General features: G+C 53.6%; 1 protein-coding gene across 1 annotated transcript; it reads left to right on the top strand.

Annotated features, from left to right (window-relative positions):
• The first annotated feature begins 1,928 nt into the window (after positions 1-1,928).
• On the top strand, positions 1,929-22,395 carry LOC128268151 (cAMP-dependent protein kinase catalytic subunit PRKX). Its single transcript, XM_053005174.1, has 7 exons — positions 1,929-2,224; positions 2,316-2,764; positions 20,327-20,495; positions 20,588-20,943; positions 21,250-21,431; positions 21,514-21,591; positions 21,667-22,395. The coding sequence occupies exons 1-7, from the start codon at positions 1,929-1,931 to the stop codon at positions 21,796-21,798; spliced, it is 1,662 nt and encodes a 553-aa protein (XP_052861134.1). The 3' UTR covers positions 21,799-22,395.
• The last annotated feature ends 95 nt before the right edge of the window (positions 22,396-22,490 follow it).

The raw sequence follows: 22,490 nt of genomic DNA, 5'->3' as shown, positions 1-22,490 counted from the left end.
GCAGAGTCGATATACGGCAAATATTGTCCGCCGCACGTCGATGTGACAATTTCTATTGCACCGCGGAAGAGTGCGTTTTACGGCACGCGAAAGTTTCGAAGCAGAAAAGTGATTGTTTAAAGAAAGTGGTAAAAAGCACGCCGTGCCGCACGCCGTGTGATCGTAAAATTGTTTACTTTGATTTGAAATCGATCAGCAGCAGCGCGCGATTGAGATCTTAACGAAACTGCGAGGCGTGCGAGTGTGTGGTGGGCTGCGAAAGTGCCGGTTCCGGACCTTTTTTTGGGATCACTTTCTATTGTGTGTGCACGCCGCACCCCGTGAGTAAAGAGCATCTTTAAAGCGGTCCAAATTGAACGGTAAACTTACGCACCCTCATCAGCATCATCATTAGTAAGGGAGACGGGCAACCAAAAAAAATTATAACCCAACACACACAAAACCAAGGGAACGAATGCAATTTCGGCAGTGATAAGCCCGTCCGCCCGCACTGGAGGCCAAGTTGAAGCCCAAATTTTAATCCACGAAAAGAGTGAGCGCCATTTCCGCGGCAAGAGTCGAGGTGTTTGATTGTGCGGCCTCTGCACTTAATTAAGCCGGTGCTGTACCGGTGGCCGAAGTGAAACCGAACGTGAATCGGCCAAATTCGTCTCAAGTGTTACCGCGTGAAACACGGTGAAAAGCGGAAAATAGAAGCATCGATTGCTTAAGATTTCTCCCACGGCCAGAAGGTAAGGCGCGCGAAAACAAACGTATCAAAACGGCCACAACAAACAATATGCGAGCAACAATGGCAGCGTGTGTGTTTGCGTATGCACTTCTTCCCCCGACGCCCCCGGGGGGATTAATTTATTGTCCCGTCGCTTATCTTTACGATGACGGGAATAACCGACGCGACGGTCTGAAGGGCTCTCGGTCTCGGTCGCACTCGATTATGTTACCGGCCGGCCGATGATTAAAACGCTAGCCATGCTAGAATCGCGGGGCGTGTGTCTGTCAAAAACTATAAAAATTAATCGCCCCTTAAACTCTGGGGTCCCGCCTTTTTTTGCGCAACGCTCTTTAAGCGCCGCATTACACAAAATATAGACACATTTACGATGGACGCCTTTTCGAATTACACACTACCACTGCCGGTGGCCACATTAAAATAGAGTCCTTCCGTCCGTTCTTGTTTCTGTGTCGGGTGTCTCTCTATCGGGCGTAAAAATGGGCCACGATTTGTATTCGTCATTTGCCACTTTTATCGCAATATTTGCTCTGACAGCTATAAATCTAGCGAAACCCCATCAAAAGAAACCGAGATGACGACCCCCGGCCTCGGCTTTAGTAGGTGTAGGTCGTTTTATCAGCTCCGCTGCCGGAATCCCCGCATCGATAACGTGTTGTGGGTGAACAGATAAGTGTTCAGTTCGTTCACCCGAGGTGCGGCCTTCTTCCTTGTCTGTCACCGGAGACTAATTCTTTGACTGTAGAACGTACTCCTCCAACGCGGTTCTTGGAAATGCGCGAAAAAAGTGGCCCCTCGAATCTCGAACGAAGTAATTACTGTCTCCATTTTGGTGATTTATCGAATCAATTGCGTCTCGGAGCTCGGGTACACGAGAATAGGAGGACAGTATTGACGAAATTTCTTGTCCTTCTTCATTTTAGAGCGCCGCCGAACACTTTTGACGGCACCCCGCCCGAGAGCGAGCGGTAATGTCGTTGCAATCCTAAAAACACCGCGACAGATTGCCGCGGGCGGGAAATACAGGGTGAGGGTCCTAGTCCCAGCCGCCCACACTGATATATTCTGAACGAAACGCGACAACAGAGAGTGACACGAGTGACACATCGCCGCCAGCCCGTGTGTGTGGTGATTTGTGAACGTATCAATCTGTCCCACACAGGCCGCGGTTCGTAGCGTGGTCCAGATTACGGGCAAAATGTCCTCGTCCCCGCGGCTCACCGGTTATACACTGCGCCCCTCCGAGACGTCCACCACGGTGTCGATCACCCTGAACAGCTGCGGCACGGGCATCAAGAAGCTGAGCATCAACGACAGCATCAAGTCCGCCGGAAGTACGAACTCGGGCGGGGAGTCGACCGATCCGCTCGAGTCCGATTTCAGTGGCGAAGAAGAGGAGGTGGAAGAGGAGGAGGAAGACGAAGAGGAAGACGAAGAAGAAGAGGACAGTATTCGGCAGGATCACCGGAAGGGTTCCGAAAGTGTACCGTTTAGGTAAGCTTATTAGACGATCCTTCCTTCTCCAGCCGATATGATTGACAACTTGGCAACCCGCCGCCCGTTGCTCGTTATCTTATCAATCTAGATTGGGAGAAAAGCCGGCCAAGGACACCACGGTGCAGGAGGCTGACGAGGATTCGGATTCGGAGGAAAGTTCGGATAACGAACCAGCAAAGTCCGGTTCGCCCGGCAAACTAAGCACACACCGGAAACAGAAGTCTCTGTCTTCGGTCGAGGCCGAAGAGGACGAACCGGACGAGGGGGAGGAAGAGGAGGAGGAGGACGAAGAGGAGCCGGAGCCCCGCCTCAGCCAGCAGCAGCAGCAGCAGCACCGGAATGTCCTCGCCAACCGCCAGCGACTCCGGAGTCACGACGATGCAGACGATGACGATGGTGTTGATATTCGGCGCGGCGGCGATAGCGATGACGACGGTGGCGATCTATCTGATAAGAATAATAATGTCGGCGCAGCTGTTCGCCGCAAACAACCGCAGGACTATGCTCTGGATGATTTTCAAATACTGAAAACGATCGGTAAGTGTTCGCTGGGAGCTGAGCGCCAGGGCCACCGCGCGCGGGGAAAGTGTGCCACAACCCACAAGCCGAACCGACCGCGTCGTTTCTTGTGCGGCTGTCGCTTGACCAACAAATCATCCGAGCGCCCGATCTGACCGACCGACGCAAGTGTGCGCAGAGCGACATGATCGTAAAACATTTTTATTTATTATGACGCTGATCAGTCTGCGGGACCTGGTGCCCCGTGCCGTTCACCGTGCCGTGCGCCGTGATGGTTTTCCATCTGGTTTACGGGTTTTTCACCGCTCCGTGGGCGCTGCTCCGGGGGAGAGAAAGGTCGATGGCGATTCCCCGCGGCCGGAGGCCGATGGTGTTGTTTTTTCGGAATGCCGCGAGACGCTTACAAGGTGATCGCCATGATGATCGCGCCTGATGACCACAAGCAACGTCCGGAGCGATTCAAGGTCCGCTTCGGGGCTGCCTGTATCGTTCGCCGATGAACCGGCCATCGGCGGCTAAAGGGCATCGCGCGTGTTGGCTTTTCCCGGCTAGGGATGACCTCCGGCGGTACACCTTCGTGGTTGCTCATTTACGATCGATCAAAGCGGGTCGCTGCTGGGTGTTCTATTTTTTGCGCCCGTTTGGATCTTCATCGACTGGCCTTAACGGTAGCCAAGAGGTCGGCGCCGTGCGCCATGTTGTCCATTATCGGACGGGCTGACGGTCGGCGCAAGGTGCAGATTATTGCTCCTGGCATGGGGTGGGGCGATGCGCTGATCCCGACCGCACCCGACCCCCGCTCTCCTGAGCGGCACAGAGACCACCCAGTCAGTGGGCCCCTTACATTGTGGCAACGCCATCATTCTGCTGCCAACGCCCGCCAGTCAGCAATTTCGAATGCTTTTAGCTCATCGGGCAATCTGGCACCACTCCACGTCCATCATCGTTCAGCCCGAGGAGGAGTGTGTCATCGTATCGTCGTTCCCTCTGACTGATGGGAAGCAATCTGACAGTTGCAGTCACAGGCAAAAAACATCGTCACCGCCGTGAATCGGGGGGAGGTGGGTTGAAAATTCGATGAATGGCCGGCGTGACAACGTTTTCACTTTCACCAATGAACCGGTGTGCCGCTGCCGGTGGTCTCGTGTGTAGCTTCGATTGGTTTCTAGGTTCTATAGAGGCCGTGAGCAAAGCGCGTCAAGAGGCGGTGGCCTCATCGGGGGTAGGCCTCGGCATTCAACGGCATGTCACCGCACGGCAGCACCAACACGGCACTTGTCACTGATTGGTGGAGCGTGTCACTGTTGGCGAGCTACAAAGCCAGAGCAGAGTCACTCTAGTTGGCGGCCTGGTCTGGTCGGCGGGTCTCGGAGTGTGGAGTGGCATCCAATTAATTCCGACGCTAATGAGAACGGAATTCTTATCATCTCCCACGTCCCAGGCTTTCTTCTCCCAGGCGGACAATGGCGATGGCTTTATTTGCAGGAACTTCTCTCCGTCACCGGCGGTACCGACCGAGTGGAGTGTCCTCCGTATGCAACAATCCTGTGTGGTTGATTTTTCCAATTAAAAATATACCGATACGACAGGAACGACGTATATTTATAGTTCAGGTTCCAGTTGACAATGCATTGACTTCAAGTTCAGTGTGGCCAACAAAGGACACTTGCCAGGACGTCAGCACCGTGTTTTGTCTGATAAAATATGTACCCCACCGGGATGCCATTTAAATCGGTTTAGCCTTATGTCACACTCGTGCGGGACTCGTCCGGGATGCCTGCCTCCGGTGCGATCCGCCTGAACGTGTGTGGGAGACCCGACCTGAAAGTGTGTCCCCGAAAACATCTGTTGGCATAAGTCTGCGGGAACGTATCGGCGCGCCTGCCAACCAGAACGCGGTGAGAAATGATGATGGTAGTCTCCTTGGTCAGTCACTAGCGGTGGCGACATTATTTACATTCGCTTAGTTTTATTAACTCTATCCCGCGCACACACAAATAATCTCACGCAGCTGGACCTCATTAAATGCATGGTTTTATGTGTGTTTTGAGGCAGTATTCAGCAGCAACGCCATCGATCCACCGCTTTCCTTTTCGTTGCAAAAATGTCCCGCTTCAGCTCAGCCAAGCGGTGTACCTACGAGAAGGAAAGTGACCGTAGTGCAATCCGTTGCGATCGGCCGTGATTGATCGACTATCGATCGGCCGCGCACTCGAAAGGGGTGTGAAGATCTCTAATGATAATTTAATGACTAGCTCGGAAAACCATCCCGCTGCGTGACGATCGACCCCTGAACGGCCCCCCCGATCCCGATTATCGTTCGCACCGGATAACCGTGGCCGAGGCGCTGAGAGCGCGCACCGTGTGCGCTCTTGGTATAAATAAACATTGTAAATAAACGCCACTTTTCGCCAACGATCTTAGATATTTTCTTCGATCGCCGGTCTGCGCAGAGCTCTCGGATCGATCAGACACTCGACTCGACGTTTGTGTGTGTCTGTGTTCCGAAGAGGATCGCCGATTATGCAATATCCTTCCCGAAACAATAGCTACCGAAGCCGATCCGTTCCGAGCGCTTGTTCCATGTTCAAACCCGTGAATCACGCGCTCGATCGTTCGTTTGGAGAGCATCGGAGCGGTTCACACGATGAAAGTGTAGCTTCCTGACCGAGCGCGTCCGAAGCGGGGCCATCAATTCGGTCTCCGGTGAAAATGGGTGGCGTATGACGTACACACACCACCACACACACGCTACACGATACAGTGACCAACGGCGTGCCCCGGATTCAGCTGATCCAATTGTGGGCCACAACTTTTATAATTGTTTGTTCCGCAAAGTGCACGTTTTACGTAAAAAAACAATATTCACAACCCGACGATGGGGTTAAGTTTCGATACGAAACATCGTTACTGGCCGCGCCCGCGTACGGCCCCGGTTTCGGACCCGAACCGTACTGTATTTATTTACGGACGCAAACTTGATATTTTCCCACTAAAAGTAGCCACGAAGAATTATTTTCAGCGTTTTATTTGTCCGCCGCTGACGCTGCTACCGTACGTACGTCATCCTTCGGCCGAACGCCGCTTTCGCCGCTCATTCGCTGGATGCACTTCGCCACCTTGCGACCCGCGGATATCCCGGAAGTGGGACGAAAACCGAGATGGGGGTCGGTCACCGTCTGACTCGGTCGCGGGTCACGATTTGTAGCGTTTTTAGTCGACGACGACGACGACGACGACCGGACCGTTATGCTAATTCGAGTTGTAATTTATTGGCCGTTTTTGTGTGATTTGATTGTGCGGCTGGTTTGCTGGTGGAATTGTTTGCAAAGAAAATTCCCGACCCGTCGGGGGACAATACATACGCTCATTATAATACGCGAGGACATTAACGAGGCAGGCACTCCGAAGTGAAATATAAACTGAGCGCGAGAAGCGCGGGGTTGAAAAACAAACGCCTGACGTCGCGGCGTCGCGCCGGCACGTCCTGCGTCGCGTCCTGGGTCGGATTGACGTACAGCGTTCTCTCCGAGTCCGAGTGTGGAGTCAAAACATTTCGAGAATTGTTGTGACCCTCCGAATGGCCGGTGACGCCTGGAGCGCGCACGCCCGGCATGCAGTTTGTGTAGCCGAACTTCGAAATGGTTCTAAATGAAAATTTATTACCCACTGCGCTGCGGAACATTGGCCGCTGGTGGTGCACCAGAAGTTGCAAGTGCCGCACGCAAACAGGCAGTGACGGTATTTTTTGTCTTTGGGGACCCTCTTATTGTCCGGAACATTCGAAGGTAGCAGCAAGGACCCTACAAGGGTGCAAGGGCACGACGAACCCGTTGAGTAATTAGTACTCGGAGCAGGGCTCGGAGGGCTTGATTGCTAAAAAATTGCCCTCGTCATTGGCGAGTAATGTGTCGGGCCAACCCCCCACCCCCCCAAATTGGGCCATCCATCATCGCGGCCAGTTCCGCGCAGTCATGCTCTGGGTCTCGGATTGCAGTTAGACGAACCGAACTACCCCAAAAGGCGTTCCGTGGTGTCTGCTAAACTCCGTGGTGGGCACAACTTATTTTCAATTAAACCCGCTACACGTGGCCACAAACTGTGAGGACCCAATCGTGTCTGGCTCGTTCACCGCATTGATTGGAATGGAAATGCAATTGAATGTTCATGATTGCCTGGCGCAGCACTTGCCGCTGTTGCGTGCTGCGGGCCGGGACACGATCAATATGACAGTGGCAACACATTTATTGATGATCCGGGGAGCATGATACGGAGTTCTAAAGATGATAGATTGAAGGTAAACAAATCAATCAAAGTATTTTAGACGCGCGCGTAAATTGAGCTGCGTCAGTCAGAATGGAGTCTCGGCCATTGGCAAACGAGGACACCCATTATCACCCGTCCCGTGCTGGTGTTGGATGTGGTCCAATAAAGTTCGCACCACCATCTCGCATGCAGCTGGTCCGAGTTTATCACCGTCCGTCCGGCTTTGCTCCGGCTCCGGCCACTCACCAATATTAATAGACATTTTGTCACTCATCCTGGGCCACGGCACAACCATGATGGCGCGCTCCCTAATCCTTTTTCGCGTTAACCCAATTCGGCGGTGGCGGCGGCGGCGGCCGGGGATTAACTTTATATTGTTGAGACCAATGTTCCTAACCCGAGAAGGCCTATAAAATTAGCAAATCGTGTCGGACAAAATGCCACGACCACGGCGAGAGCGAACATTAAATTGTACTTAAAAACTAGTTTCAGCTCATGGTTGTCCCCTGAAAGGTTTGCGAAACCGGGGCCAACTCTAACGGGCACCAGGCGCCTCCATCGGGGTGGGAGGAGGTTCTGTTCCGCTTCCGCAAACAAACAAAGCGAGCGAGAGAGCTTGCCCGTCGCTGGCAAGCATGTGTAACATTTAATCCGCAATCCGCCGCACCGCTAAAATGCCGCGGCCATGCGGCCCGACCCGCGGTTTGACATTCAGAGCATTTAATTCATTTTAATACACCCGTCGCAACAAATCGTAAAAGCATGTTTTGTTGACTGCGGTCCCGGGGCAGGGTGGTCCGCCGCCGGCGGCCGCCGAGTGATTGATTTAGCTTTAGTTTGTTTTACTTAAGGCCGGCCAATGCGGTGGCTGACAAACAATGGTCCAATGGCGGGGTGTTTTTTTCGGGGCGCATTCCAACAGAATGATGGCACCAATTGCAATCGGGATCATACTTTGGGGGCTCCGTACGCCGCAATCTCCGGCCCCGGAACTCTCTCCCGCTGTTCGGTGCCAGATTAGGGTGCGTGATTCCAGGTTCTCACTCACGCTCCGGCACGCAAAGGAGGCGCGCGACATCGCATCTCGTCCGGGGTGAAAGTCGGCCTTGGCCACCGGACAATGAACGATCAACAGCTGCGAACCACTCCGGCGCGGAATCAAAAGGCGGAAAAATCGTTTATATATCCTGAGTTTTTTTCGGGGGCACGAAGCGGCACTCTTTACCGCTTGGTACGAACAATATGTAGGATGTTTTCGACCCGACCCGACCCGGGTTGGACTTTGTCTATCGTAGAAGACACCGGACCGGGGCACGGCTTTGAAGTGGTCAACACGCACGCACGCACGCACGGGGGATGGGCGGGCGATGGGCGGACGATGTATATTTTCTTCTCGTATATCTTCGCCGTTTGCCGCCCGTGGCCCCCGTTTCTTTTTCCGTGCCTATGATGGCCACTACAACAAGAGTGTTATGAGTTGCCCGCCACAATGCTCGATGAAGAAAATTAAGCTGCCGAATGCCCCCGGCGGGTTGCCGGTTTTTTGACACTTTGTCCGACACACACCTCCCGGGTCAGCGGTTGGTCACCTCGGAACGGGTCGAGGGATTAACAGGGTGGATGCTTGCGAAATTGCTCACATTGCTCGCGAGTGAGCGGACAACACTCACCGTGTTCAATTAATCTTGAAGGCAGCGCGCGAAATCGGAAGCTCGAAACAACTCGGGCCATCGGAACGGCAAGCACCGTGTATCGCCAATTTTACGCCACAAATTCTCGGGAGCGAATCGGGACGGAACTCTCCGGCAATTTGTCCGGAGCGACGGACCACTTCGCGGCTTCGGGGCGGGGCGGAAAACTAATTAAAAGTGACAGGCCATTGGAAAATAATGGGAAAATTTGATTTCGTTGAGTGGCCACGAGTGACCGCCACGAAAGGGGCAAAGGTTGTCGTCCGGGCGCTGGCCCTGGGCCATGGCGTTTATTTTGCCCAATTCAAAGTTCAGCAGCGCGCCTCACAGGGGCCCGGATGTTCTGAATTAGTGTGGTCGGTGGCCGTGGACCGCAATGTAATTAAGCTTTAGGCAAAGTCCGGCCTCTCGGCTAAATATCAATCTAGTTTCCACGGGGGCACGCGCCCGGCCCCGGCACCTGTTGATGGGTCGGTTGGGTTAATCCGAGCCGATAAGATTCGCTCGGGCCCCCCACCAAAACAGAGGCTCAGTAATTATCTGCAGTAATCCAATCCAGGAAGCCCGGAATCCCGGAACGTCGGCAGCGTCGGCTTTGTTTCATTCAGCTTGCTCCTTACCATAACGATAGTGGCTGTTGCCATAGCACATCGATGCCGGCATCGAAAGGTGCGCCCCTATCCACCCTGACCTAGTCGGCGAGGAGAGACTTATCGGTGCCGTGGGTTTGGCACCGGGAGGCTTAACGGGTTTAGCGCCGGAAGCCTGTTGTTCCTCCGCAATGTTCTTCTATTTATCTGTCGGCTCGCCGTTTGCAAAGTGTTGTTCGATATGCTGCGGCCACTCGCGGAACCGACCTCCAACCTGGATCGATTCTAATTTTAGGTTTGTATCGAACGACATTTGCCGGCCGGTCTCCGAACTTGAAATGTCGCACACTGGACGGGACAATAAAAAACCCGGTTCTCGCTCGCCCGATTTTTATTGAACCAATTTCCGATCGCAATGGCCCGCGCCCGGATTGTTGTGGTGGCAGAAGACGCTCCGCCGGACGCCCCAAGCAAAGGGCAACATTCGCGCGCCACTCGGAACATCAAATGGTAATGGTTTAAATTGGGAACGGAGTGTGTGTGAGTCCTTCTTTCGCGTTCTCTCTCGCGGTCTCTCTCTCTCTGGAAGGCCCGGAAGCAGCAACCGGCCACGCAGCGTGCGAAAATAGCGTAAACTGACGCACGGAGATTCGTGCGACTCGCGGTAAACATATGTCACGCCACATAACGGGAGGCCCGAGACCAAGTCGTCACCATCTGGAGGACGTTTACGGACTCTGCAGTCGGCGGAGCGATGCTTTTTATTGCTACCGCGTCCAATTTAGTGCTCATTTTTGAAAAACAAATCCAATCATGAGGGGTCATCATTTTTCGAATCCGATTGCCGCCGGAATTATGGCGTCGTGCGAATGTTATCGGCCTCCAAACCGCCCGCCCCCGCGCGGAGGTGTGTCCCACGGGGGTCCCAAAATTGGCGACATCATGTTAACCAGATTGTTTTGGCCCGTGACGCGACAGACGACGACGGACCGGACCGAGGGGTCACGTTGCCGCGTTGTTTACCGGGGCCCGAATCGGATGATATTTTTCCGGGAAACCGAACGAACCGCGTAAGAACCGGGGCCCGTCGGAGGCCGTGTTTGCTGGATGAATTATCGATCACCGATCTCCGGCCGCAGACCTTCATTAAAAAAGCGGACAAACGGCAAACACTGCGCGATGCACTTACCGACGAACGACGCGTTGACGTCATTTGGCCGACGCTCCGTTATTCTAATTGAATCGAATGTAAAATACTTTAATTTGCGCACCGGCGGAGAATGGAGAAATTAAAATAATTTTCAACCCATCCGGGTCCGGCCACTTGCTATCCCTGTCTCGCTCGCTCGCTCGCCCGTCTGCCAACATAAATGTTGCAGAAAATTTGCTTGCCTTGGCCGGGGGCCAAAACCCCCGGGTTACATGTTAGTTTACTAATTGATTTACTTGCGCTGGCCACTGGGACTGGCGATAAAATTGAACATGACTCCAGTGAGTTTGGGAAGGTTTTGGCCAGCACCACCAGGACAGTTGTTCGGACCAATCACGCCGCGTGTCACGTGAAGGGGCGCCAAACAAAGATGGCCGGAGCCCCTTATCTAGAATCGCGACAGGCGACAGGATGTGCAATCGTGCACCTTGCAGCCGCAGCAATGTGCAGCGGTGTTAATTGGTTGGTGGCCACCTTTGCGAAAACGCGCCGTGCGGAACGGTTCCGCCGTGTTCCGGCACATTGCCGGCGACGCGGTGGCCATCCGTGAAGCAAAACATTTGCTTTGGCAACGCGCGCCAATTGCGCGTCGCGGTTCGTCTTATCGGGATGATACGAGGGCATCTCGTCCTGACTCGAGTGCATCTGGCAGCATCTTTGCACACTGCCCCGTGCTCGCGATGGCCAACTTTGTCGCACCCGGATACTCAGCAGGATACACCAGGATAGACCAGGAACGCAGGAACAGCTGCAGCGAAGTGAGTGACCCATCACTCCGCCTCCTCTTGTGTGGCTGTGTGTGTTGCGTGGGAGATTATTTTGGCGACTCTCCCCAGGTCCGGGTCCGGGTCAGAGTGTCCAAATCAAGCCGCCGCTGGCCGGAACGCCCGGCGGAAGAGCAGTGCTATGATTTTGAATGAAAGATTTATTTTTAGAGAACACGTTTTCACGGACACCCACACGGGGGACGGGGTGTCGGTGCCCCCCTTCGACCCCCTTCGATTCTGTCCCGCGGGAATAGGAGGTCTCCCAAATGTGTCTGTGAGTGTGTGTGTGTGGCAATGAGCGATGAAAGTTAATGTCATGTTTCGCACCCTTGGCCGCCGCCTCGAACTGCATTCTGCATTTAGCATTTTCCTCGCACACACACACACACACACACACGGCCACCCACGGCTTACGCCGGTTTTACGCCGTCGTCCTCGGACCGGCCACAACACGAAAATAAGCCAATAAATCATGTCGCGCATCGCGCGCGGTAGATAATGTGACGGATGTTCGCGGGCGAAAGCTTCACCGCCGTGGCCACTAAACATTCAACAAGTTTACTGTAAATTTTTGTAATATTCCATTAAAAAGTACCTAAAAAAGGGGAACCAAATTCGATGCGGCGGAGGGACTGTTCACTAAAAAGGTTCGTTTTCTTGGCAGCACGCGTGAAAAATCGGAGCCGCAAAGAACGAAACGCACCCCGGGAACCCCGCATTTTTATGTGTTCCGCACATTGGAACATAAACACAGTCCCGTTCACCCGACCCGCCGTACCCGATCACCCAACACATCGTGGCGTGGCCGCATCGATCGTGGAAAGCTTCGCAACGCAGCTTTGTTTTGAAGTGGGCGCGCTCTTGCGTGATGCTCTGGCTCGGCGCGGCGCGGGCCACCGAGAGGCTACAGAGCGGAAGCTCTTCTTGTTCACAAAAGATCTCGATCTCTCGCGTGGTTCTCTTGATCTCGCGGTCTGTTGGAAAATGGGGGTGCAGATAACCCAAGACTTGCACCTGCCGGTCGCTGCACGATCGTTCCGCAATTCGGCCGATCTCGACCTGGCCCCCCGGCCCGTTGGTTGCGAGGGAGTGTGAATAAATTCCACATTTGGCCACACATAATGGCCCCCCGAGACGAGACCGCCCGGCACGAAAGCAAATATGAGCGCTAGAGCGCATAACGCAACATTCACGGTGGCGGCGGCCCCAGGGTCCCCCGAGCGTGTGAGCAGCGACGACCGGCTTTGGTGGCACAATTTGCCGCTAATTAACGGATCGGCGGCGGCGGCCCGGGCTGGTTGGCTTTCGGCGGGAAAATTCGCTAATGGGGCGACGGCAAAAGAAAGTGCCAATAAAACCTCCCATTTTATTGCGCGCCCCTCACACATATCGGCCAGAAGAAGAATTTCTCACGGACCCCCCTCTTCGACTTCAGTTTGTCTTCGGAATGCTTCGGAACAGTTTGCTTTTGCAACCGCCGCACCGAATGAATAAAAGTCTGAGTCTTTTGCTGAGAGACAAATCCATCAGACGATAGGGGGAGTCACTTGAGAGGACAATTTTTGGTATTCTCGATTAAATTACTTGCCATTCTCCCGAACGTAGAGGTGGCCAACAGATGTCCTTGGTAGCTGACAGTCTGCGAGTTTCAAACGATAGTTTAGTTTCCTTTTTTAAATGATCGTTTAGTCAATCGATCACAATCCGAACCACTCAATTGGGCCGTCGGACCTGATAAGCAGAGAAATGCAAAGCGGAGTTCTCACGGCATTTTGTGAGCAATTTTCATCGTCACGCCGTCTGGGCGGAATGTCTTATCGATCGCATTCGTGATGAATTTTATTTTTTCCCACCCTCAAGCGAACAAAGGAGTACATAGGACATCGGGTGTGACACCCCGGCACCCTTACTATCCAACGACGGGGGGATTTTTTGCCCGACAAATGAAGTACAACCGACGCCCGTCAAGCGACGACACGAGAGTGAACGAGTGAAACTGTTGTCAAATTAAGATTGATCGTGTTGTGCTCACGAACGATGAGCCGCGGTCCGCAGCGGGGTGGCCAACACACGCGAAGGGGCGATCGCTTGGGTGTTGGCGAAACTCATTAACGCGAGTGATGACGCGTGGAGCCCCGTTGCAAAAACTCGATACCCGCGGGATCGGGAACTGTCCACTACAGAACGCCGCATTATGGATTAATGTTGATTGATGTTGGCCGGCCGGTCGGGCACGCGATTCCCAAACGAGGCTCCGTTCTGGTTCCGACTACAGATCAATCTTTCCCCGAACCAGAAGCACCAATTATTTGGCCCGATCACTGCATTAGTTTTGCGGCCAAAAAGGCACGACCCGACGGCACGGCGGATGTGGTGATGCGTGATTAAACACTCTCTAAAAGCGTCTCGGGTTTGGCGGGAAATGGCGGTATTACTGGAGGGGAGTAGGTCAAGGACCGACCACGCCGGTCGGTCGAGTTCCTCGAGAACCGGCCGTTGGTATTTTTAGAACCATCCATTTGCCCAGATTTGCCACGGGGAACAACACGTATGCTCGGCGTTGAAAAACCCGAACAAGAAGGGTTTAAGGTTACATTTGGTGTCCCTTTCGTAGCCCAACAGAAGCAGTACGGCGTTTTCCACGAACTCGTATCGGCGCCCAATGCCGATCGGGCAGCCACGCAATAGGTCTGAGTTTCGACGAACTTTTCCACATCTCCGAAGGCGAGGCGTTCCAAGAATGGCACTCTCTGGCCATAATGTTGCTGCGCTCCAATTGGCACCGTGCCGGAGTGTCATTCGAACAATTTCCTCTGCGTGTGGCTTGAATCCGCTCGCGCTTTCAACGCCCATCAAACGCAGCTCGCATCTGCGACTGACGGCGCCAGAATACGCGCGAATTGGGCGAACAACAGCTGCCTGTTGCTGCTGACGCCACACGCCGCGGGACCCCCGCGGGCGCTCGTGCAATGGTTTAATTAAATGAACATTTTAATGAGCCATTAAACATCCAATCGCGGGCTGCTGCAGCGGTGTGTGGGGATTTCGGGAGAGCCTTCTGGGCAATCTAAATCTGCTAAACGGCAGCACCGAAGTAACGTATAGAAGCCAAATATTACCTTTCCCGTGCCCATTCTATCCGGACCGGATTCGGACCGGAGATCGGATGTGATCGATTAAGACACGCCGGCAGGCCGCAGGGTGTCCGGCGGACCCGATGGTTCCCAGCCATGCTGCTGACACCAGGGAGAGGGAGAAACCCTGGCTGGCTGGCTGCCTGGGCCCGACTTCCGACGATGTTAATTGGATTTTTTTTTTCCTGTTCCGTCCGTCAAGTCTATTTTCTAGTTATGTTTACATTTGGGACGCTTGGCCGGCTCTCTACGGCATTTCGCTGCGTGAAGCGAACCGCGATTAGACGAACGGACGGATTTAGGGTGGCTCTTGCAGTCCCGGGCGGCGATTAATTCGCTGCGGCGATTTGAACTCCAGTTTTGAAGCTGCTTTAAACTATTATACTGACGTGCACATATCTGGCGTGCCAGCGTGGCGACTCCGGGCCAGCAGAATGCCGGTCGTCCCGTAATGCCGGTGACGATGCCACACATACCTCGCGGCACCTTACACACCAATGCGACACGACACGGCACGGCGTTGCGACACTCGCTTTCGGTGACTTGCTGGGACATCGTTTACGGATAATTATTGATAATTGATAAGAGCTATGTCTGCCACGGAGGTGCAGCGCACAGAAGTCGTCCTAAAGAGCGCACAAGGCAGGGCAACCCTCGACGACGGTCCCGCACAGCATCTTCGGAGCGTTTTGCCCTTAACGAGTCGTGGCCGTGGCGCGGCAAGATCTTCTTTTTCTGGTGCCGTAGATGGTAGCCAGCCGGCGCAACTGCTGGTCATTGATCCGAGGGGCCACTCGGAAAGCCACTATGGGGTGTGTGTTGTTGATTCGTTCGAACCTGAACCTGTCCGGGAAAAAACCGTTGATTGGGTCATGTAGAAAGTCGATGCGGGTTTGAAGAAACACTAACACTATCTATGACGTTTTGCCAACTTTACGGCCATAGCTTCGATAACTTCTTGGGAGTTGAAGCTCTTCCGTCGATCCATTTTTGTGATCGCCATTGAATGACAAATCCGCAGCGACTTGACCTAGACTTGAGCTGTCAAGATGTAGAAATGCTTAAGCAACACGATCCAATTTAATACTTTGAGGCAGTATTTTATGCTATAAACCACCGAATGCTGTGCCCTCCTTAAAAGCATCTAATCTGGTTCCGTTTCGGTCACGAATTCGCGGTCGCGCGTCCGAAGAAAGCCTTAAGCCGACGTTAATGAGAAGAGGTCAGCGCTGCAAATCGTGCTGTGTGAGGGGCTCGCCTCGGTCTCGGTCGGTGGTTACGCCCGCGCGAAAAAATGGCCAATAATCGTGTGCCTCGCGCGTAATGAGACCGCAACCCGGTTAGCCAGCCGCCCCCCCGGGGAGGCCGGGCCGGGAAGTGACGTGTGCTGTGTGCCGTGAGTGATAGAGTTCACGCGGCGCACACACTTTCACAATGGCCAAATTCGCCGAGGCCGAAAATGAAACCCCGCTTCCGAGCAAAAGCTTCCGAGATTCGTCGACGGACGCCCCAAGGGGTCACACGCGTACGCAGGAGGGAGCGAGCAAAAGAGAGAAAGGGGGTAGAAACAACATAATACAGCGCAGCATGAGCGCACTTGAGGCAAAAGCCGGTTCCCGGTCCGGTCCGGTCTGGCACTTGCTAAACGATCAGACACGTCTGGCCGGGGGGTCCGGTTTGCTCGGGGAGTCCGATTGCCGGCGGTCGGAGGTAATCAACGAAACCGAAAGTGACTCCTTCCCGCGGTGCCCCCGAGCGGCGCGGTGCAGGGCAAGTGAAATTCAATCGATCCCCTCGACAAAATTGTGTCTCAAGGGCCGCCAGATTCTCCATTGGCACCGATCTCTGAGGCGATGAGTCAAATAAGTGATGCGGTCCTCCGCCAGTCGTCGTCGTCGTCGGGGAAGTAAAAGTGTGATGAGTCTTTAATGACTAAACCAACACACTCTTAAAAGCATACACAGCGCGCAGCATAGCGCATACATCAAATAAATTAACGGACTCCGTCGGCGACGACGACGACGCCGTGTCTGCCCCGGAGGCACGGAAGGTAACGTGTGTCGGTCTCGCTCTCCGGCGGAAGATAATTACGAATCGCCTCTCGAACGGACGGAGGACAGGAGGACAAACATGATCTGAGAGACCACACGGCAAGACGACGACGCCGCCGCCGTGCAGCAGCCCTTCCCCGGGGCTCCGCGAGCCCGACTCTGGATTATCCACCAATATTATTTAATGCGCTCCGGGTGTGTGTGTCTCGAAGACACGATGAATGCGTCGGACTAACGCCGGACACGCGCGATGGGCGCGCGATGTCACCGATGATCGGTCCAAAAATAAGTTTTCTCCTTCCTATCGAGAGTTGCAATTTTGCCGTGTTCCCGGGGCCGAGAGTGTGTCAACTCCACCATCGCCTCTTGTCGCGCGGGGTCCAGCGCGGCGTCCGCCACAAGGGTTTCGATGTTATTTTTAGCGTCCATCATCCGCGTGCAGCGCATCCGGAGCCCGGCGCCCGAAACATTGCCGCAGATCGCAAGGATTCCCAATACCCGGTACCCGCCGCGGGTCGTGGGATGCTATTTGTTAATTATCATCAACGGGCACGGGATCTGATCGCGATCATTGGCACCTAACCGACCGAGGGGCTTGATTCACGCAAAAATGAATTCGATTCCTCTGGAGCACGTTTTTGGCAATGCCTTGTGTCGTGTGGTCGACTTACAAACCGTGGCTAAACGAAGATTTATTATGGCTCCGTTTCCCCACAGCGTGAGGCCACCTGAGTTTTAGGGGGGCCATAACTAGTGAAGCATATCTCAATGCAGCGAACTGAGCAGGAAATGGAGTAAACTAATAAAATGCTTATCCACCCCAAACGTTTGCGCAATCGGTGGCGGGAATCGATCGGCCCCCCGTTGGTTGTGGTTGCCAAATTGAAACCACCCGAAGCCGAAAATCGATCGATCAAACCCGATTTGGTTTGCGGTTTGTTGTGCCGAAAAGGCGTCAGATTGAAGCCCTGACAATACTCTGATAATGCAACTCTGTCTGTCCTACGTTTCTACGAGATAAAATAGTGATCGCACACGATCAGCGATCAGGTTTCGCGGTTTTTTTCTAAATCGCATCGCGAGCGCGCGACCACACGATCCGTCGGTCCGTGTTGGCAGTTGCGAAGAAAGTTGGCCACCGTCGTCGTGATGATGCACCAACAATTGCATTGAATGAAAAACGAGCTTTTACTTTTCTGCTGTACCACGCGCACGGGAAGCGGACACTGCGACTAAAAGAGCCATCTGGCACCGCCGCTGGCTCCGTGATCCGTGCCGATGGCGGCGGCGAATGCGCTTCACGGTCAAACCTGCACACCTGAACTTGATGGCCGATCGGTGGCGGCCGTGGCCGCCGGCCTCCAACTCGAACCAACGCCATGAATGATTCATGAGCCATCTTTGAACTTCGCCTGCAACCTCCAGTACTCTGCCCAGGGGTCTAAGGCTGCAGACCGATCGGGGAGGATGGTAAACGCAACTTGATTTGCGATCCCCGCAAGCCGCAATCAGTGTTTTGCTGAATTTGTTTACCTACCACCTGCTTGCGATGCGTCTTAGGGCCTAACGGAAGGGACAAATCAACCGTTGGGCGCCCATCAATAACGGTGACATCGATCGATCGCGACCGGTTGTCGGTGGACGACCCTTTTCACCGACGATTGTCGACCCAGCTGAGGTCGTGTCGTCGTGCCGGCGTGTGGCGGCGGGGGGACAGTAAAACACGAAAAACGTCTTTATGACTCCATCTCGGCCAACCCGGTCTCGCATTAGGACCCGCCGCGGGGTCCCGCACGGGACCCCTTGGGTCCCCTTTTCCTGGTTGACTGAACCTATTCCCCATCCCGCCCCATCCGGTGAGCGAGACAGAGAGAGAGAGAGAGAGAGTCGGTCACAAAGTCATAAGAAAATGGGAAAAAAAAAATCGGTTTGTGTCCAAGCCCCGTCAGTGCGCGATTTCACGTACGGCCACGCGGCCTCTCTCTTTGACGATTTCTCATGTCCAAACAAACTCCGATTCCCTCGCCACGTCTGGCATCGCAAGGCGACGAGGCGTATGGTGCAGGTTCATTACCGACGTGATAACAGCGCATTAGCCATCACTTAACGTGGTGGCCGCGGTCTTCGTTTGGTGTCGAGGGTCCACCGGATCGGCTGAGGAACCGTCAGCCGAACCAGCATGGCAATTGATCTTTCACCAATGAAACCCCCGTAGCTTAATGCTGCGTGGGTTTGATTTCTTGAACTTAATGGGCGGAATATCCACGCGGAATTAACGGTTAATCGGCGTTCAAGTGATCAGCCATTCCAGTAGGCCGAATTGAGTTGTTTTGCTGTTTGTAGACAAAGTCCACACTAGTTGGCCTTGATAAGCGAATTAGAAAAGATAGATCGTGACAGTGGGACCCTCCAAGATAAGCCGGTCCCGAAAACGGAGCCACTCCTGACACAACTCTGACCCCCACAAGTGAGACGTCGTTCGTCCGGTACATTAATCATTCGTGCCTTGGGGATCACACCTGCTGATGCTGCTGCTGCTGGAGAGTTTCGGAACTTCGGGTCGGGTGGCTGACCCGGCCGGCTTGTGAACGAAGGCGAAAGTTGCCCACGGGCAAACACATCTCGTCTCGTCTCGCCCGTCGCGCAAATCCATCGATGTCGGTGTCGTTCATCCGATTCCGTTTTTGACTGCCGGGGGCCATTTTTGACACATGCCGGGGCATCAGACAACGAACCTGGAGGCGGTGGCCAAAGACCAACATTTTTACTTTCGATCGCAATCAGCACGCGACACCGTGCCCGGTACGGGCGTTACCTAACCGAACCAAGCGCGTTCGGAGAAATCAGCACCAGACGTTACCATGGTAACCACGATGCATCGATGGTGAAACATCCCCGCAAGAAAGAGCACGCACTGAAAGTAAACATCGTGCCGAGGTAATTAGGAGCTGCAGCGACTACTGTCTTGTCGGGTTTGATGTGTCCCCAGCCGGGGGGTGTTGATTCTCCGGTCCGCTTGTTGCCGGAAAACTCGACCGCCGCCTGCAGCTGGGTGCGTGTGGTCTGACCGATAGGGTTTTGGAAAATCGTTGGATCCCATTCTGACCCGCACGGTGTGCGCTGTGTACGATATTTTCCTTTTTGCAATACGTGCGATGTGTAAGGCCACGTTACAATCGCCGCAACGCGCAGCGTAACAACGTAAGTTTTCGTACGATTTCACTCTTTTCAGGCTGTGCCTGCCATAAAACCGTGGCCCGTGGCTTTGGTTGCATAAAACAGTGGCCAGCGTCAGCACAGATTCTTACCCAATCACAGTAAACCCAAGCCGAAATCTTACAATCTGAAGGCCGATGTTTACAATCGATGATGGTGATGACCATAACCTCCATAATGTAATCAATTGTGGATCTTCGCCCCACCGCTAATGGTGGCCAGCTGTTTCCCGCGGTGATAATTATGCTGAACATCCGGTGGCCGCCGCCGGGGAATGTGGCCACTGTTTTAGTTAGACAGCAATTAGACATTTTCGTGAATGAAAGCCGTGACCATTCGATCGGTCAATTAATCTGTCAATCACCCGGAGCCTGAGATGGGGTAATCGAGCCTAGAACGTTTAAACAGATGGTCTACGGCACGCGTCCAAACTCCGTCTTCTTGACCTTCGCGTGTGCCGTGGAAAGCTCTTTAGTGCCGCAAGATGCATCCAGAGCGACAAATGAAAAACAAACACAATCTCGACTCGGCGAAAGTCCTCCTCTGGTCCGGTGCATAATGCACGACATATTTGCACTGTGTCCTCATCCTCGAGCACCCAGGGGTGACTTCTCTGACGTAGTGTAACGTTTTCTCCCGCGCTCTCTCGTTACAGGAACTGGCACCTTCGGACGAGTGTGTCTGTGTCGGGACAAGATCACCGACAAGCATTGGGCCATGAAGATCCTGGCGATGGCCGACGTCATCAGACTGAAGCAAATTGAGCACGTTAAGAACGAGAAAAACATTCTGCGAGAAATCGACCACCCGTTCGTAGTCAACATGTGAGTTGTTTGGCCATCGCGAATTCCGCCGGGGGTTCTGTAGTCGTCTGAACAGCTTATTAATCGCTGCTTTTCCGACCTTTGTTCCCCAGGCGGTGGCACACCAAAGACGACTGCTGCCTGTACATGCTGTTTGAGTACGTGAGCGGTGGCGAACTGTTCTCTTATCTGCGCAACGCGGGCCGCTTCGATGCGGTCACGGCCAATTTTTACGCCTGCGAGATCGTCCTTGCCCTCGAGTACCTGCACTCGCTGTCGATCGTGTACCGGGACCTGAAGCCGGAAAACCTGCTGCTCGACCGTGACGGCCACCTGAAGATCACCGATTTCGGTTTCGCCAAGAAGCTGAAGGATCGCACCTGGACGCTCTGCGGCACGCCCGAATACCTGGCGCCGGAAATCATTCAATCCAAGGGCCACAACAAGGCCGTCGACTGGTGGGCTCTCGGTAAGCAGGAGGAGAAACACGTAGACAAGATATTAGCATACACGTACGGATCAGTTCCGGAAAGGAGGACAGTAGAAACGGGCGGACGGCTGTCGTAAAATCGACTAACGGAAGCCATAAACGAACGCACGTCAATAACGGTGCGTTTCGCGGTCAAAGTCAAAGTTGGCCCCAGTTCAAGGAGCGTAGATTTACGATCACCAGACGGAACCCGGACGCATCCGATTGTTCCGATAAACAATCGAGCAATGTATGACCCTCGTTCCTGATCATGGTTTCATGTGTGGTTTCTCCCCTTGGTTTTAGGCGTACTCATCTACGAGATGGTCGTTGGCTACCCACCGTTCTACGACGATAATCCGTTTGGAATATATGAGAAAATTCTCAGTGGCAAAATCGAGTGGTCGCGACACACGGATCCCATTGCGAAGGATCTCGTCAAAAAGCTGCTGGTGCTGGACCGGACCAAGCGTTTGGGCAATATGAAGGTGAGTAGTAGCGGTGCAGGCCGGAACCGGATGCCGAATCTTTTCGTCGGGGTATTTTACTGACGTCCCCCACTCTTTGCAGAACGGAGCGGAGGACGTGAAAAGACATCGGTGGTTCAAGCACCTGGACTGGAACGTCGTGATACGAAAGCAGCTCAAGGTACGCCGCGAATGACCAAAGGACACAGAGTATGCAAGCAGTGATCAATAATCGGTCCACCCATTTGTCCCACAGCCACCGATAGTTCCTAAGTTTGCGGCCGAAGGCGACGGCGATACGAGCAACTTCGACGACTACCCCGAAACGGACTGGAAGTCGGCGCGGTCGTTGGACAAACTGGAGATGCAGCTGTTTGAAGACTTTTGAGCGCACAGGATACGGACCGGAAACAGCTCCCCAGCAGAATGGTGTACAGAGACCGTTCTAACCTCCGTCTGTTTCTAAATGCTATCGAACAGCGGAGGCTGCGAACGGTGCCCACTAGGTTTAGTGTATAGGGAAAGGAGCGGAAGCATCCTAAAGTGGCCGGGCCCACTCGTAGTCGATATTGAACAAAATGCACCTAGGAATAAGACACACATCGCTTTTCTTGGAAAATGTGCAACCGACGTAAGACGATTATGGTTTAAATCCTATTCTTTCGTCCCCAATGTTTACTGTGATAGGAAAATGCACACGGCATAGCATCGCTACGTGCTACTACGATAGGTTTTAACCCGCAGAAACCCGTGAAATGGTTACTAAGAGACCGAGAAAGCCGCCATCATGTACGTGTGTTAGATTTAGTTTATTTCAGCCCCTTCAGCTTTGAATTCAAGAAAGGAGCAAAAAGGACGTTAGTCATAGGAAAATGAACACGATGACGCTACTCAAAGAATACGGCCATAGGATACGCAGAAAGAGGCAGGGAAAATGGGGTTTGTTCGAGAACCGCACACACATAATTTAGCTAGTACTGTTGTTCTCTGGCCACCTGTAAAAATATATGTACGATATTATGTCCCTCATAGTGCCCCTTTATGAAAATAAAATATTTATTATGAAAAAGGACTACAAAT

The sequence above is a fragment of the Anopheles cruzii genome, chromosome 2 (assembly GCF_943734635.1).
Source record: "Anopheles cruzii chromosome 2, idAnoCruzAS_RS32_06, whole genome shotgun sequence".
Classification (NCBI taxonomy): domain Eukaryota; kingdom Metazoa; phylum Arthropoda; class Insecta; order Diptera; family Culicidae; genus Anopheles; species Anopheles cruzii.
This window is presented reverse-complemented; position numbering and strand designations above follow the sequence as displayed.

Bases quoted from the DNA above. Each gene is read 5' to 3' on its own strand.
- LOC128268151 (XM_053005174.1), top strand. From the start codon at position 1,929: ATGTCCTCGTCCCCGCGGCTCACCGGTTATACACTGCGCCCCTCCGAG. The intron at 2,765-20,326 runs GTAAGTGTTCGC...CTCTCGTTACAG, and splicing joins TCAAATACTGAAAACGATCG to GAACTGGCACCTTCGGACGA. The intron at 21,432-21,513 runs GTGAGTAGTAGC...CACTCTTTGCAG, and splicing joins AGCGTTTGGGCAATATGAAG to AACGGAGCGGAGGACGTGAA.